The following is a 17,032-nucleotide window of genomic DNA, read 5'->3' as shown; positions in this document are numbered from 1 at the left end:
ATACTATTTCAGAATAGTGGTCACACACAAACTGTTCTTACAGGAAGTTCTCATCTCAAAAGGATATATGGCCTTATCATGATTTTTCATTTCTTATTTGTGGAAAAAAAAAATCAGATCTTATGCCTGCTAGAAAGAAAATATTCCAGTATGGGCAATACAACCTGCATTAGCCATTACTAACAGAGAGGAGACAACTGCTCCCAATCCAAATATTTATGAGGGAAGGGCTGCAATGCGGAGGGGAAGCCACATTTTAAACAACTTAACCTGAGTGTAGTAGTACCTGTCTTATCACTGTTCCACAGAAAGGTCCCATTTCTAAGGCTCTAAAAATAATGCTGAAAATTTTTATATATTTAAAACCTTCTAAGTAAAAGGGTATTTTCTATAAGCAAAAGGAATATATTATAAAAATAGTAATTAAAATTGTTTAAAGTTAGTGGAAAAGTACCCTAGTCTATTTTGCACTAGTCACCATTGGCTATTTAGCTTTTATTTTGTTTGACAATATTTGTTATCCTATGCGTAGCTGTAAGCAACAGAACAAACTGTAGTCGCTGCTGGCTCAGAATAAAAGTCGAAACTTTAGTTTCATTTGGCTTTGTCTTTAGATGGAAAAGATAGTAGATATAAAGGAAAGCAGCCTTCTGTGAAACCTGGATCAAAATGCTTCTGCCACCCACCCCCTTAATGGTCTCTCTCTCTCACACCCTTTTGTGCAAAGTTGGCAACTAGGCATGGCCAACAAATGTTGATGTCAAGTTGGCACACTGAACCATAGCATTTTAAAATAACCACAGAGTATTACAAAAGCCATGATGCTCCCCTCTCCCCAATTATGCTTTCAGTAGTCTGACTATATTGGACAAATTGAAAATAAACTACTATTTGGAGTTTTGATGTGACAATAAGAAACAAGGGTAAATTGATAAATTATACTTGGGCTTACCAGTATTTAAAAAAAACAAAAACCGAAAAACGCCCAGAATTTCCCCAAGTTAGAATTCAAATAGGATCTTCTTGGTTTCAAATAGAAATAATGCCACAAAGCTGGATTTGGGGATTGGGTGGAACACATGAAGCCAGTTGGATTGCAAAGGCAGCTGTCCAGGGCAGAACAGAAGAGCCGAGGGGGTGCAATCGCCAATGGCCCATTAATGCAGAAATAGAATGGAGTGAGCTCTGGTCGCTCTACAAAGCAGGGTTAGGGTCACTTCCTGAGCGGGACAGCTTACCTCTCCACACCAGCAGGGCTCACTGTGGGGTGGATGAGACTAGACTATGGAAGCCCAGGATGTCAAAAATGCAATCCAGAGAATTTCCTCACCCCTGCTTTACCCTCCCGCCCCATTACAAATGAAATCAAATAAATCAAACCCAAAACAAAAAGCAAGAGTAGTTTGGGGCCAGCTAGTCTTGCACTTGTTTTGGGAGCATGTAAATGGAATGTTATATGTGTGGTTTTTAGTAATGGGGGTGGTAATGGTCACTAGCAGAGCGGATGGCAAAAATTGCATAGAGGATAGTTTAAAAAAAAAAATAACGTAAGACCACAGAAAATGGCTGAACAACTGCAGACAATTTCCCCCTTGATATTTAATAAAATAATGGGAAACACTTATAATTTGCATTTTGGATCAAATAGACCTGAAAGCGCCATCCCTTTGAATTTTTTTAACATTAAAAAAATTCCCAAATTCTTCCTATCTAATTGCAATTGGAGAGAACCCACCCACATTCTTTCACTCTTCTCCCACTAAGCCTGGCAGAAACTGCCATGGTCTGTTATACTTTCAGGGAGGAAGCAATCAATGCATTTCTGTAGATCAGCCAATAAATGAATGTGGTCAAAAACAAAATAAATCGTGCCAAGGGCACTTCTGCCTGCAAGAAGTACAGTTTGTTATATTGCTTACAATGCAGTATTTTATCCAGCCTCTTCCAGCCAAGGACCTGTAAACGGGAGTCTGTTCCAAAACCTTCCTCCTCTTCCAGTTGTCTGTGCAATGTATTGGCACTGTTCTGCTGGGCTGTCAAAAAAACTGGTTTAGAGATGCAGCTCTTCAGTCAGGTTTTGCTCCAGTTCTAACCATGTAAACTTACTCTTGCTTTTCAACAGTTTAAAAAAAGAGGGGGAGAAGAGGACCAGAGTACTCACTTACTGTTTATGAAAGTTTAACATCATTGTTCCAGGCTAATGATTAGAACTGGGGCCTATGTGAAATGAAATGGTGGGATCTCCGTCCCATTCCAAGGGGTCCAGTGTCCGCATCCAAAACCACTCTCAGGATGGAGCTTCCATTGGCCACCTTTTTGGCAATTTCAGTAGAGAGGTGAAGAATTAAATGGGCCACTGAGACTGACCACCCACCCCACATCCTTACCACCCCCTTCACTCTTAGAGAGGACTCTCCCACAGCTCAAGGAGACCCACAGGCTAAGAGCTGCTATCAGAGAAGAAGGGATGGGCAAGTTTGAGAAAAGAGTGATAAAAGTTAGAATCTGATATATGGCACCTTCCACTAATTCTCAATCCACATGAAACAAAAAAGAATGGGAGCTGGCATAGTGAGTTTCTCTCTTCCTATCAAGCAGAACGCATAGGCATGGGAGCCAAAAGAAGACCCTGCCTCTTCCGTCCTTGGGGGGATGCTGTGGAATCACAGAGGCTGATGAGTAAAGAGGGTTAACGTGAGATGCTGCAGAAGCGCTTTCTAGCCAAAGCTAATCATGCAGGGCAGGGCAGGGCAGGGCAGGAAAATGTCCAGAGAATGGACAGCTTCCATAATTCCCTAAGAACCAATGGGAAAAGGAGCCTGAATTCTGGGGGTGCTCTCAGTCTCTGAGGAACCCAATGCACTCAGCAAAAATGAGAGCAGGAGAAGATATCTTACATTTGGATGCCAACTGGCTTAACACCCAACCAAACAGCTCTGCTCAGCTGTACCGGCATACACATAGATGTCCATTCGGTTAAAATGGTTAGAACTGATCCAGTGACACTGATGCACGAGTCTTGTTCCCTAGAACACTGGAGACTGAGAGTGCAGTTACAAAAATCGAAATGACTTTTCTAAATTGCCTTGCTTCTCTCTCTTTCCTACTGAAAAATATTATTAATGGATAAAGTACTGAAATGAGGTGAACTTGAATGCAACTATACTAAAAAGAAACCACGTTTGCTGAACTGGAGAAGTGGATGGAAAGAAATCCATCTTCTCCCTTTTTTTAGGGGGACACAAAATTTTAAATGAAATGTTCCAATGGGGAGCTCTGAAAATGCAATGCAAACCAATAGGAACACACACTTTGTATAAAGTTCCAGAATTCAGTATAACTATTTTGAAAAGAAACACCAAACTACTGCACACAAAAACCAGACAAAAGGCATTAAGAGGAGTCTATGTGGAGCTAGTTTATATTCACTTACCGGAGAGCGGGTTTGAGGCTGTGAGTTCATTGTCTGAGGGGCCTGGGGATACACCAATGTGGTTGGAGCTGCATTCTGTCCAGAGGGATAAGGGGTCTAGCCAAAGAAAATAAAGGAAGATTAATAAGTCATTTGTGAAAATCAGAGAAGGTAACTAAATTCACAGGCCCAGAAATCCCCTAAGCAAACTTCCTCATTTTACATTTAAGGAAACTGAGGCCCAGAGTGACTTCCCTACCCCAATGGTTTTCTGAACACGTAGTTATTAAGAGAATCAGTATTTGAACCCCGATCTCCTATGTTCAAATTAAGGTCTCTTTCCACATTACACTTCCTTTTCCTCTACTTTGTGAACAAACTCAAGGATGCAGCTGAAACTTGAGACTTTAACTAATAAAGGTGGTCAACAGTTCCTCCTATTACAATTTACATTTATCACAATACATATGAGAAGACATGGAATATTGATGGAAAATGCTTTCATTGGTCTTTGGTAATTGCCGCTGACAACAAATCCAATCCAATACACATTTAATAAGCACCTACTCCATGCAAGGCACTATGCCGGGGCTGATGATAAGAAGATTAACAATAAACTGAGCCCACTTTCCGGGAGTTTACATCCTCTTGGATTCCTGGAGGAAGTAGTGTATATGGGCAGTCGTAGCAAGAACACTGGGTAGAGTGCTGGTCCCACAGGCCATTATGTGGGCGCCTCTTCAAGGCTCACTTTCTGAACTAGCAAAGTGGAGATCCACAGAATGGGATCGCTCTTCCTTCAAAAGAACATTGTGACAATGACATAAAAAAATAAAACAAGCCTCCATTGTTCTTTGTGTCCCTCTCCTGGGTACACTCAGACAGGGAAGACCCTGTGGCATTGGGATTTTCTCATAACCCCTGCGGCCTTGCCAAGGGGTAGGCAGTGGTGTTAATCACAGATTTGACAGGCTGAACAAACATCACCCAAAATGTGGCAGAACAGATTATGGCTCCAGAAGAAATGACAACTATGAAGAGCCCAGAGAGGCACAGCCACGACTAGATTAACTAGCACAGAGCGAAGTAAGCAGAACCAAGAAAACAACATATACAACTATAAAAACATAAAAGAAAAATGAGAAGCTCTCCCTTCTCTGAAGAAGTTTGGGGCTATGGGTGGGGTTTTCTGCCCTCTATTTTTAATCTCTGTTATAAGTGAGGAATGGGTCACTGAGTCAGGGGTGAAAGAGGGAGACATCTGGAAACATAGTAAGCAAGCACCAAAAAAGGAACTGAATAAAAATCGTCAGGCCACAGTCAACAAGCATTACTGACTGCTTATGATGTGCCAGGCACTATGCTAAATGCAAGGTAAAAACAGAGTCTCGGCCGCTAGGATCTTGCGTTCTAATGGGAGAGGCAACACGCACAGGAAAAACTATGCACAAACCAAGACAAAGACAGTGTACATAGGGGGTCAGCTCAAAGGAGAAACCGTGGGGGAAAGTATGGGAAAGTAAGGAGAAAATGGAAAGGCAGAAAGAGGCCACACCACAATGGGCTTTAGAAGCCAAACAAAGCATCTTATAATGGACCCAGCAGTGGTAACAGAGAAACAATGGAGCTTACTGGGTAGGGAAATGGTGTCACTGGACATCTGAGTCAGTCAGTAATCATTCAGTACACACCTCTCAAGTGCCCACCAGGCACCAGGCACTGTGCTAAGGACTGACCACACAAAAACAGGCAAAAAACAAGCCTTGCCCTCAAGGAGTTCACAATCTAATGGGGAAGACAAGGAAACAACTATGTACACATAAGCTACATGCAAGGTAAAAATGAAATAAAGTTAAAAGAGAGAAGGTATTGGAATTAAGAGGGGCTGCTGAGAGAGGCTTTTTGTAGAAGATGGGATTTTAGTTGGGACTTAAACAAGTTGATAAGCAGAGATCAAAAAGGAGAGCATTCCAAGCATTCAGATTTGACTGAGTTGCTCACACAGAAAGGTGTGAGAATATGGCGCTTTCAGAGACTTGAACTTTATGAAGATCAATTTTTAAGAGATGAACTTTAAGGATAATGGACTGGAATGAGAAGACATCTGAGGCAGAAAAACCAACCGGCAGATTATCTCAACAGTTTGGGAAGAAGGTGATGAGGGCCCACATTAAGTGTAAGGCAGGAGGGGTGCATATACTGGAGACATTATGAAGGTAGAACTGACAATATTCAGAAAAAGACTGATACATAGGGTGATGAGTCAAGGATGATATTCAAGCTGTAAGCCCGGCTGACTGGAAGAATGGTGATGCCCTAGATAAAAATAGGAAAATTTATCCAAAACACTTATAGCAACGCTTTTTGTGATGGCTTATAACCAGAAAGAAAGTGGCTGCCCATCAAAGGGGGAATGGCTAAGCAAGCTGTGGATGGAATGGGATGGGATGGGATGGGATGGGATGGGATGGGATGGGATGGGATGGGATGGGATGGGATGGGATGGGATGGGATGGGATGGGATGGGATGGGATGGAATGGAATATTGCTGTGCTATTAGAAAAGATACATGTGATGAATACAGAAAAGCCTGGGAAGATCTATATGAACTGATGCAGACTGAAGTTAATTAAGCAGGGCCAAGAAAACAATCTACACAATGACTACAACAATGTAAATGGAAAGAACAAACACCAAAAAAATAAAAAGTGAATGGAACAATATTTAAAAGATCAAGCATGATCTGAATGAAGAGAGACGAAAGGAACTCCCAATCCATCCCTTCATGGAGGTGGGAGGTGCACAGATACTACACACCCAGCATGTTTCCAAATCTTTCCAATATACTGATCAACTGTATTGAATTTTTTTGCCTCTCTAAAAATACTATTTTTCATATAATATAGGATGGCTCTCTCCAGGAGGGGGAGGGATGCTTGGGATAATTGTAATGATGTAAAAAAAATAGAAAATACCAGAAAAACTTAAAAAAACAATTAGGAAAAGGGAAGAGTTTTCAGGAAAAGACAAGGAGTTCTGTTTTGTAAATGTAAAATTCGAGATATCCATGGCTCAATCAGCTAGAGATACCCAATAAATAACAATAGTAACAGTCATAATAGTTAGCATTTATATATCATCTATTATATGCCAAGTACTATGCTAACTAAGCATATTATACATCTCATTTGATCCTCTATAATAAGCATAAGAGGTGATGTCATAATCCCCATTTCAACTGAGGAAACTGAGGCAAACAGAGGCTAAGTGACTTCCCTAAAGCCATATAGCTAGGCAATGTCTGAGGCAGTATTTGGATGCAAGTCTTCCTGACCCCAACCCCAGTGCTCTGTGCACTATGACACTCCTCCACATCCCTCAGTTGCAGTGAGTAACACAGATCTCAAAAAGAAGTTATGGCTACATAAAAATATCTGAGAATCTTCTGACTCAAGATGATCATTAAACTCATGGGAGTTGAGGGATTGCCCTAATGAGTTAGTACAGAAGAAGAGAAGAAGGGTTCAGGACAGAGTGATGTGGGGCCCCATGGTTAAGAGGAATGAGCTGGATGAAGAAACAGCAAAGGAGCCCAGGAGGGGAAGTCAGACAGATAAGAAGATGTCCTGAAGTCCTAGAAAGGAAAGTATCAAGGGAAAAAGGATGTCTGATGGTATCAGAGGCTGCAGAGAGGGCAAGGAGGAGTGAGAAAAGGGCGGCCCAGGTGGCAAGTAAGAGACCCCCTGGTAACTGGAGAGAGCTGTTTCAGTGGAGTGATGAGAGGAAGTACAGGTACCAACTGTAGGCATCTTCCTCAGGCATGAAAGGGAGAAGAAACAGAGGTCAGTGGCTAACGGGGATGGTCAAATCATTTGAGGGTTTTTAAGGGTGTGAGAAGCCATAACGGCACATTTTATGGGCATATGTGTAGGCAGCAGGAAGTGGTCAATAGACAGGGACTAAGTGAAGGGAGTGGAAAAAAGAGATGGGATGACTTGCTGGAGAAGATGGGATGGAAGAGCAGTAGCAGGTGCCTGAGCAATGGGAGACAAGGAAGACAAGGACAAAGTGCTCTCGGAGAAGTCATGTGAGACCAGGTTCTCAGCGGGGAGGGTGGGAGGAGGGTCTCATGTGAGACCAGGGAGAGAGAAAGAGGCCTTGAGCAGTTACTATATATGGTGAGAGGGGTAGCAGTTCAAGGAGGAGGTATAAACTAGCCTCCCTTCTGAAGAGAGGGCCCAGGCAGCATCAGGTAACATGCACTGAACACCGAGCCGGTCGACATGGTTTTCACAATTTTCTCTAACTCCAACCAAAGGAGGCAGATGGTAGGAGTAAGCCAAGGCTGAGTTAGTTGGTTAGGTAAGATCACTGATCGGCAGAATAAGGGAGCAAGGGAAATGAATATGAAGGGCAGTGTACAGAGAAGGGGAAGGGAAAAGGAACAAACATTCATTAAGCACCTCCTATGTGCCAGGCTCCATGCCAAAATGCCCTAGAAATACTGTCTCACCTGATCCTTACAATGGCCCTGCGAGGCAGGCGCTGTTATTTTTAGAGTTGAGCAAACTGAGGCAGCAGGAGACGGAAATGGTCAATCCCTCCAGCATCTTTGCTAAGAAAACCCCAAATGGGGGTCACAAAAAGTCAGACATGACTGAAAAACGACTAAACAATGACACACTGAGGCAGAAAGAGGTTAAGTGAAGGACTGGCAAACTCACACAGCTACTGAGTGTCTAAGGCTGGATCTGAACTCAGGTCTTCCTGACTTCAGGCTCAGAAGTCTGATGCATTACTTGGCTGTTCCAGCCAGGGGTCAAGACAGGGAAGAGATAAGAGCAAGACCAGTACAAGGATGACAGCATCAGAAAGAATGGGGAGGCAGAGGGACTGCAGCCACAGAGTGGATGGAGGTTAGGGTTAGGGTGGTCAAGCACAGGGAAAGGAAAGATGCCCCAAACAGAATGCATTCTCTCTTCTCCACCTGCCGAACGCTGTGTACCAGCCAGTTCCAGTAACCCAGCCGAGGTCCATCCTTGGCTCCTCCGGTACTACCTTTATACTTACACTTCGTATACTCCCCTCTATTTACTCTGCAGTCCGGTAACTCTGATCTCTCTGATCTTCCTCCCAAACAACTTTCACTGGCTGTCTCCCCAACCTCCTCATCTCTCTTTCTAGGCCACCTTGGCTTCCCCCTGAGATTAACTTTACTTTGCCATGGGTGCTGTCGGTACGTCATACAGTTTTGTGCCCAGCTGTCCGTGTGATGTCTCACTCATTAGAGTGAGCTACTTGAGGACAGGGGCTATCTTTTGTCCTATCTCAATGAGACGCACAGCCAAGGTATCCTTCCTAAGACCTCATTCTCTCTCATCCCCCCAGTACTAAACTTGTTGCCAAGACCTTCAGAATCTAACCTTCAGAGCATCTGTGACATATGCCTCTCCTCTGGGCCCTGACACCATCACCCTCTGCTGCAGCTCACACGTCCTGTTGGCTGCTTGGCCTGACACAGGTCTCTTCCCACTGCTGTCGAAAGGGATCTTCCTAAAGCATAGGTCTAATCATATCAACACCAGTGGCTCCCCAGCCACCTCCAGGAGCAAATTTAAAATTCTCTATTTGGCATAAAGTCTCTCCCTCCTGTCTCCCCAAACCTTCCAATTTTTCTTTACATCTCCCCGTGTACTTTTTCAATCCAGTGACTGTCTTCCTTGCTGCTGCTTGTACAAGACACACCATCTCCAGACTCTAAGCATTTTCACTGTCTTTCCCCCACTGCTAGCATGTTCTCAATCCTCATTTCTACCTCCTGGCTAGCCAGGCTTCCTTCAAGTACCAGCTAAAATTGCACCTTTTAAGGAAGCCTTCCCCAATCCCTGTTAATTCTAGTGTCTTCTTTCGATTATCTCCAATGGAAATTAAAATGTTTATTGACTGCCTCAGCAAGATGACACAGTATTTCAACATTATCTATGCCCAGATTCCTCCCCTCATCGGCTCAAAACAACAAGATATTCATCATTTTCTGGAAAGTTTAAGGGGAGTAAAAGAAATCCTCACAAATGATATCCCACGGGAGGAAGAACAGTAGAGAAACTGAACAAATGACTAAAGAACAAAAGACTTCATAATCGAATGAAGAAGTACAAAGAGTGTAGAATGATATGGATAAATCTCCATAAGGGAGGAGCCAACAACAGAATCATCACAGGATCACATATCAGTGCTGGAAAGAACCTGAACACCTCATCCAACCCATTAATCTCAAAGCTAAGAAAACTCCAGATGAGTTAAATAGTCTAGCCCAAATGATAGATACTAAGTGCAAACCCACATTTCTGACATTAAAAACAAAGATCCAGTGTTTTACCACTGCCCAGAAATGATACAAAAATGAACAAGAAACAGCAAGAGAATGGTCCAAAGGTTAAATTTTGCTGTTGCTTGGCAGGGTATGGTTGGCCCGAATTAGGAAAATTCCCTGATGTGGAGAATCTCTTTACCAGTACAAATAGAGGATGGAGCCTTAACTCAAGTCTTTAACATTAAAGGAATTCTACCAATTCCTGAGAATTCTCATCCAAACTATCTTTGTTAATTACATTATACAAAACGATACAAGGGTCCGAATAGAAGCAATCTACTTTTCCAGCTGTGGTTCCGAATCTGAACAGAGGATTTTATATTTATAATCTCTATTACATCTCATCAACATCCATCTGAGCCAATGCTCTAAGCACTCTGCTTCAATCATGCCATCTAGCATGTTAGCTCCTGCCTCCAGGTCTACCATCATGGGCCAAGGTGATAAACTGGGCATTATAAACACATAATTTATAAGGAAGCAAGACCTGTTGAACAGTTAGTTCAAGGCCATGAATTGTCTCTAAAGACCTCCTCATGGACTAAAAATGAGCCACTCATTAGTATTCTTTGGTTCTGGCCAAAGGGCCACTCCTGAATTCATCCAGCCAATCTCTTCAGGTTTTCCAAGTCAAACTTTTTTAGCAATTCCTCTAATCTACCTGTTTAGTAACCTAAGGAGAAAAGGAAATAAACCTGGTCCACCATGATCTCCCTTGAGGGAAAAGAGCAAATCTTACCAAAAACGTGTATCAGACCAACTCCCTAAGCTCCTTAGGGCAAAATGCCAAAGGCTCTTTTGTCTCTTTGGCCTTCAGGGCCTAGCCTAGTGCCTGAGACACAGGTAACATAATCCTGGAGACCTGAATCCTTTCACATTTAGCTTTTAGTAGACACACTGAAACCAAGGTGACCTTTAGCCACTTTAGTGTCCTGATGAGAAGGGGCAAACCACCACAGCTCTACCCCATAGAGTGTCCTTTTCCCTGATGGTAGTTGTGGATGCTTATGATGCCTCCTCCAGAGAGCAGGAAACGCTCCTTTCCACTAAAAAGGGTTCAGGTCCACTCTCAATGTGGCAAGAGCCATAATATAACTCTAAATGGCCCTTTCCTGAGAGGAATTTGCTTGCGTAAGAAGATGGCATAAAGCTGGACGATGGTGAGGTCTTCTGTTGGACTGCAATCCTCCCAGCAGGGGAAGCAAAGGTCACAGAGGATACCTTGTGCCTTGGGCCTTGCTGGGCACATCTGCTACTCTGAAGAAAGCAAAATGACAGTATACACACTGAATGAAATCAGCCTGTCTCTAGACAGCACTGGGGACTATCCAGATTCTTTCACGGGATTAGATGATGACCAACTGGTCTTAGAGTCTCCATGGGCTGGAAACCAGATGGGTCTGAATAACATCTTTCTTGCCCGGTCTGGCAGCCCACCCACTGAATTCCATTCCTCACCAATGCTGACCCTTGCTGAACTGTATAGAAGGTTCCCTTCAGGAGTTCAAAGAGACCACACATTACATTCAATTCCAGACATCACATTCTAAGAAGAACACAGATAAACTGCCGAGCATTCAGAGAAGAACCAGCAGGTTGGAGAAGGGCCTCCATGCTCTACAGAGCGTTAGCATGAAGAAGAAAAGCCCTAAAGCAGGGCACAAGAGCTGTCTGTGTGTGTTTGTGGCCCCAGAAGGGACAGCAGAGACACAATGGGAAGTGGAAGTGACCTGGAAGTGGTTACGCTAGGCAGGTGGCAGAAAGAGCCCTTGCTTAGGTCTGGTTTGGATTCAGATGGCTACTGATGTCCTTCTGGTCCTGAGAGTCTGGTAGATTTCTGACGCCCTCTCAGAATCAAGAAAACTAACAAGGACTGTCAATGGCAAGAGCAAAGAAGTCGACACCAGGACTGTCCACACCCCAAAGGGAATGAAATATCCATGTTAACATGTGGGTCTACTTTGGAAGGCACCACAGTTGTCCAAATCTCTTTGACTGTATCTGGGGTTTTCTTGGCAGAGAGAATGCAGTCGTTTGCCCTTTTCTTCTAAAGCTCATTTTACAGATGAGGAAGCCACGTCAAACAGGGTGAAGTGACTTGCATAGGGTCACACAATTAGGAAGTGTCCAACACAAGATCTGAACTCAATTCTTCCTATTCCAAGCCTGGTGATCTATCCACTGTGCCACCCACTGACCCATGTGGCTGGCACCACAGTGCCTATACACAATATTAACATGGAAAGATGTTATAAAGGATGTCCACCCTCATCTATCTGGGTGCTCACACATATACATGCTTGTATGCGTGCACATACACACACACAGACATATACATTCTGCCTTCTGCTGTAAACAAAGTTATGAAGAACCTTTCTATACCACAGGCATAATAAAGGAAGGCAGAAGGTACCAATCTGGCCAGGCATGAAGTTCAATCTCCTAACACCCAGAAGCCTTCTGCCAACTATACCTTCATCTGTGTCTTACATGAAGAGGGGGCCATCCTCCTTACCAAGGCAAACCTTTCTAAATGCACAAGTGATCCCATTCCATCCCATTTTCTCCAGCACACAGTCTCTCCCATCATCTCCACCCTCTTCTGTCTTCACCCTCTCTCTGTCCATTCCCTGTCTACTGAATGCTTCCCTCCTGCCTCTAAGCAGGCTCATGTCTCCCCAAAGCCCTTCGCTTTTCCTCCCATTGATGGCTAATCTCCTTGAGAAAGCCTCCTACAATAGGTGCCTTTACTTTCCTCTCTGGCTCTTCTTCATTCTCTACAATCTGACTTCTAATTTCATCAAACAGAAATTGCTCTAGCCATAGTTACTAATGATATCTTTTTTTTTTTTACTGTTTTTTTTTTTTAAGCAATCAGGGTTAAGTAACTTGCTCAAGGTTACACGGCCAGTTATTTCTGGGTGTGGCGCCGAGTATCTGAGCCCGGATCCGATCCAGGTCATCCCAACACTGGAGCTGGTGCTCTCACTTGCTGAGCCACCTGGCCGCCCCTAAGCAATTGGGGTTAAGTAACTTGCTCAAGGTTACACGGCCAGGTGTTTCTGGGTGGGTGCTAAGTGTCTGAGCCCGGGATTCGATCTCCAGGTCTTCTCAACACTGTAGCCGGTGCTCTTACTCGCTGTGCTACCTGGCCACCCCACTAACGATATCTTAACTGCCAAATCCATGGCCCATTCTCAGTCTGAATCATGCCTTCTCTCAGCAGCCTTTGAAAAAAGTCAATCACCCTCTCCACCAAGATTCCTCTCTAGGTTTTTCTGACACTGCTCTCTCCTGTTCTGAATCTTCATCCAGTTCACACTCACTAAGCATGAGATACCTTAAATCTTTCCACTTCCAAACTTCCCTATTATTGTTGAGGGCATTACTTCCCTTCCAGTCACTTAGGGTCACATCCTACGTGGCATCCTTCATTCATCACCCTCTCTCTCAGCTTTTATATCCAAACTGTTGACAAGGCCTATTGATATTTCCTTCCTAACATCCCTTTTCTCCTCCCACAATGCTGCCACCTTGGTGTAGGCCCTCCTCACCTCACACTTGGCCTGCTACAACCATCTGCTGGTGGCTTGGCCTGCCACAGTCTCTCCCCACTTTAGTTCATTCTTCAGCCAGCTTTCAAAAAGATCTTCCAAGAGCACAGATCTGACCACGCCACTCCAGTGGCTGCCTATCTTCCCCAGGATCAAATAAACAAAAACTACTCTTTCTAACCTTCATAACATGGCTCCCTTCTACCTTTGCAGTCTTCTTATGCCTCACTCACTCCCACATACTCTTTTATCCACTGACATTGGACTCTATGCTATCTCCTCAAACAAGAGGGGAAAGGGCAAAGAGAATTAGGGTTTATTAAGCTCCTACTAAATACCAGGCTTGGTGCTAAGCTCTCACTTGATCCTCACAACTACCATGGTAACAGATACTATTATTACCCCCATGTCACAGTTGAGGGAACCAAGACAAATAAATTGACTGGCCCAGGGTCCCATAGTTAATAAGGGTCTGTAGTCTTATTTGGACTCAGGTTTTCCTGACTCGTTCAGCACTCTGTGCATCATGGCACCACCTAACTGCCTCAAGATAAGATACTCCACTTCACAACTGAGCATTTTCCCTAGCTGTCTTCCAGGCTTAGAATGCTTTCCCTCCTCATCTCTGCCTCCTGGCTTCTCTGGTTTCCTTCAAGTACCAGCTAAAATTCTACAGGAAGCCTGTACTGATCCTTCTTAATTCTAGTGCTTTCTCTCTGGAGGTAATTTCTAATTTATTCTGCTCATATATCCTTACCTGTATTGTCTCCCCGATAAATGGGGAGCTACTAGAGGGGAAGGCCCATCTTTGCCTTTCTTCACATGCCCGGTCCTTAGCACAGTGCCTGACATAGTAGGCACCTGGTAAATGCTGTTGGATTAGCTGATGAAACGAGACACCTACAGACTAGCTAGATACTCACTATAACTGGATAAGAAGCTAAACCCTTTTTTGTTCCAAGATCATTCCCAAAATGACCCCTCAAAATCATGGACCACAACATATTTCTGATCTTTGAGACACCACATTTAGGGAGTGCAGGCCCTAGCTATGGTAAACTCAGAATAAAACAAAATTTAAGGACTAGATTCTTGACCAGAAAATAAAAGTACCCCAGAAATCTACTGTTAACTCAGCAGTATTTAAAATTATCAAAAAGTAAGAAGTTCATTAAAATCAGAAATGGTAGCCTATGAAAACAAATACTGATACATTCAAACGGGACAACACTGGGAGATACTAGTCCTCAATATAACCTTGTCTACAATATCCTGCAGTCAACCATGGGCCCCAGCCAGATCCTGAGCCAGCATTCCCTCTCTAATATCAGGATTATTTAATGCAATGAAGAAAGAGATGTTGTTCCTAATGCTAGCTATTCAACTATACAAACAGCCTAGTTCTGAGAGCCCCAATTCTTGCCAGCTAGATCTATTTACTGACCATACCAAAGACAGTGTACTTATAGTGAAAAGTACACTTCTCACCAGGACTGCAATTGTATTAGTCAAAAGCAAAAGTAATGAATTATGGTTCTAAGCAACATCTTCATCCAACACTGTTACAACCTTCCTACCCAATCCTTCATATATGGCCTCAAAGGGCAAGCTGGCAAGGACTGTTATATGCACAATGGACATCCAGGAAAGATATATCCTGTTAGAGATATAAAAAGGCAACAAATAGAAAATGGTCTTTGGAACCCTGTCAAATACACATATGCATACTGGGCTATACTCTAGGAGATGAATATCCATCCGCATAGTCTTTCAGAGCCACAGAAATTAAGTATTTCAAGGTCAGCTGGAAAAGAGCAAGGTTGATTTATGTGCTCTGGAATTCTGTCTGTTGCATCAAAGTGGCCTAAGCTCTTCTCTAGCACCAGCTTTTTGCTGAACTACAGAATTACCAACTAGAGGGGAAGTTGCACTTGACCAAGTAGTAAGACCAGGTTGCCCACATATGGATCCACTAAAATTAAAGGTCATAATGAAGTATAGCAATGGAAAATACATCTTTATATCAAGAGGGGGAGATAGACAGATGAACATATCAAGAAATGTCTGCTGCAGTGAATGAAGTCAGGTCTATCAGTCTAAAAGGGAACAGACTGTGCTTATAACACTTCTTCTTCAGCCTGGTTATTTATATGACCTGTTTTCATTAAGTATTAGAATAATGAAGTTCAAGTGAACTGAGACACTGTTAAAGATCTATTCCACCTAAGGTCCTGAAGGAGGCACTGCAGATGCTAAAACATGGAGGGCAGAGAAGGTTCTTACACATGGAAATATGATAAAAGGTGAAAACATGATTTAGATTCAAAGAAAAGGTCAAAATAATGAACTATATAAGTAAATTAGAGGAGAAAGAGAACACATTCAGTTTGGAAGATGAAGGAAGTAACTTCAATTTAAAGGAAGAGAAAGAGTTCAAAAAGTAAGAATTCAGAGAAACTATATTCCTGAGAGAGAAAGAACCACCATAAAAAAAAAAAATGGATGACAGAAAGGAACAGGATGTTGAGAGCTGAGAGAGTTAGTAGTCTAGTCTGGCCAGAACATGAAGCATGTGAACAGATCTAGAAAGATCATGGAGATCCCTAAATGACATGGTTGGGAATTTGACATTTTAAATTGAAAACTGAAAATTAAAATTAAAATTTATTAGCTAGCTTTCCTCCTACTCCAACATCTTACTCCAACACAAGATAAAAGACTGTGGGCTACCCAAGGTTCAGCTGGCAAAAAATATAAACTCTGGCAAGTTTTACAACACTACAAAGGCTTCACTTCTAGTATGGTCCCAACACCAAGGTATACCAATTCTGATTAATTTGGAGAAGCTGATATCCAGTAGCCCCTCAGTAATAAATTTTTAGAACATACAAATGTCAACTAGGCTGATACTCTCAATTGTAAAACCCTTGTGTCTAGTAATGCAGTAAGTGGTTACAATACACTAAAGTAATTGAATCATATTGACTTTTTTGCATTCTTGCTACTAATGAATCTTGAAGAAAAAAAGTTATAACTAATTTGAAGAACGGCTCGTATGTATGAGTTGGTGAGGAAGAGGTGGTTTTTTACAGGTCCAGAAGCAACAAGAACACACCACTGTACGAGACATCATAAAATGTATCTACAAAAAGGTGACCACAAAATCACTGCTCTAATAGCTTATATGCTATTCTGTGTTACACAGACGAGCAGGAAGAAAAATTACATTAGAAATTTGGCAAAACCTTCCAAATTAAATCAACATATACTTTAATACTTAGTGACATCAATGCAAAGGTACAAATAAGGAAGAAGTTTGGTTTTTTTAATTGGGAAAATAGGACCAACAGAAGCCTCAGGTCTATAGATCACGAATAATTTCTTCAAGATTAGAGCTGATAGGTGCTGGTAACAAGGAGTATCAACAATATATCAAATGATTGAACTGTTAATATCTTGATGAGCAACAAACAATTCACCACTACTGTGGAAGTCATTGCTATAAATGCTGTCAGTATTCAGTCAGACCACTGACTTGTTAAGAAAATAAAATTAGTAGGAAACTAAATGAAAAAAATGGGAAAGCATCTAACATAAAATTAAAATATTCCAACCTTATTCTGTGAGGTCTTCCCTCTAAAAAACTGAAAAAGAAACAAACATTGATAGTGACCATTTCCGAAAAAAGTTTAA

General features: G+C 42.5%; 2 protein-coding genes across 7 annotated transcripts in view; both read right to left on the bottom strand.

Moving 5' to 3' along the window:
* The window catches only part of HP1BP3 (heterochromatin protein 1 binding protein 3), a 483,172-nt gene that overhangs the window by 247,471 nt on the left and 218,669 nt on the right, over window positions 1–17,032 (bottom strand). The window lies entirely within an intron of this gene.
* The window catches only part of EIF4G3 (eukaryotic translation initiation factor 4 gamma 3), a 411,795-nt gene that overhangs the window by 205,825 nt on the left and 188,938 nt on the right, over window positions 1–17,032 (bottom strand). For 4 of the 6 annotated variants that reach the window (XM_069079465.1, XM_069079466.1, XM_069079468.1 and 1 more), the window contains one exon: window positions 3,434–3,529. In XM_069079465.1, the coding sequence (XP_068935566.1) occupies window positions 3,434–3,463 (30 nt within the window). In that variant the 5' untranslated portion in view covers window positions 3,464–3,529. Of the gene's footprint in view, window positions 1–1,919; window positions 2,034–3,433; window positions 3,530–17,032 lie in introns of all 6 variants that reach the window. The other 2 variants (XM_069079469.1, XM_069079464.1) reach the window with 1 other exon arrangement.

Source organism: Petaurus breviceps, unplaced genomic scaffold (assembly GCF_028583685.1).
Source record: "Petaurus breviceps papuanus isolate PSGF00001 unplaced genomic scaffold, PetGlider_PUasm1.0 91041, whole genome shotgun sequence".
Classification (NCBI taxonomy): domain Eukaryota; kingdom Metazoa; phylum Chordata; class Mammalia; order Diprotodontia; family Petauridae; genus Petaurus; species Petaurus breviceps.
The sequence above is the reverse complement of the archived record's forward strand: the minus strand, read 5'-3'. Positions and strand labels throughout refer to the sequence as shown.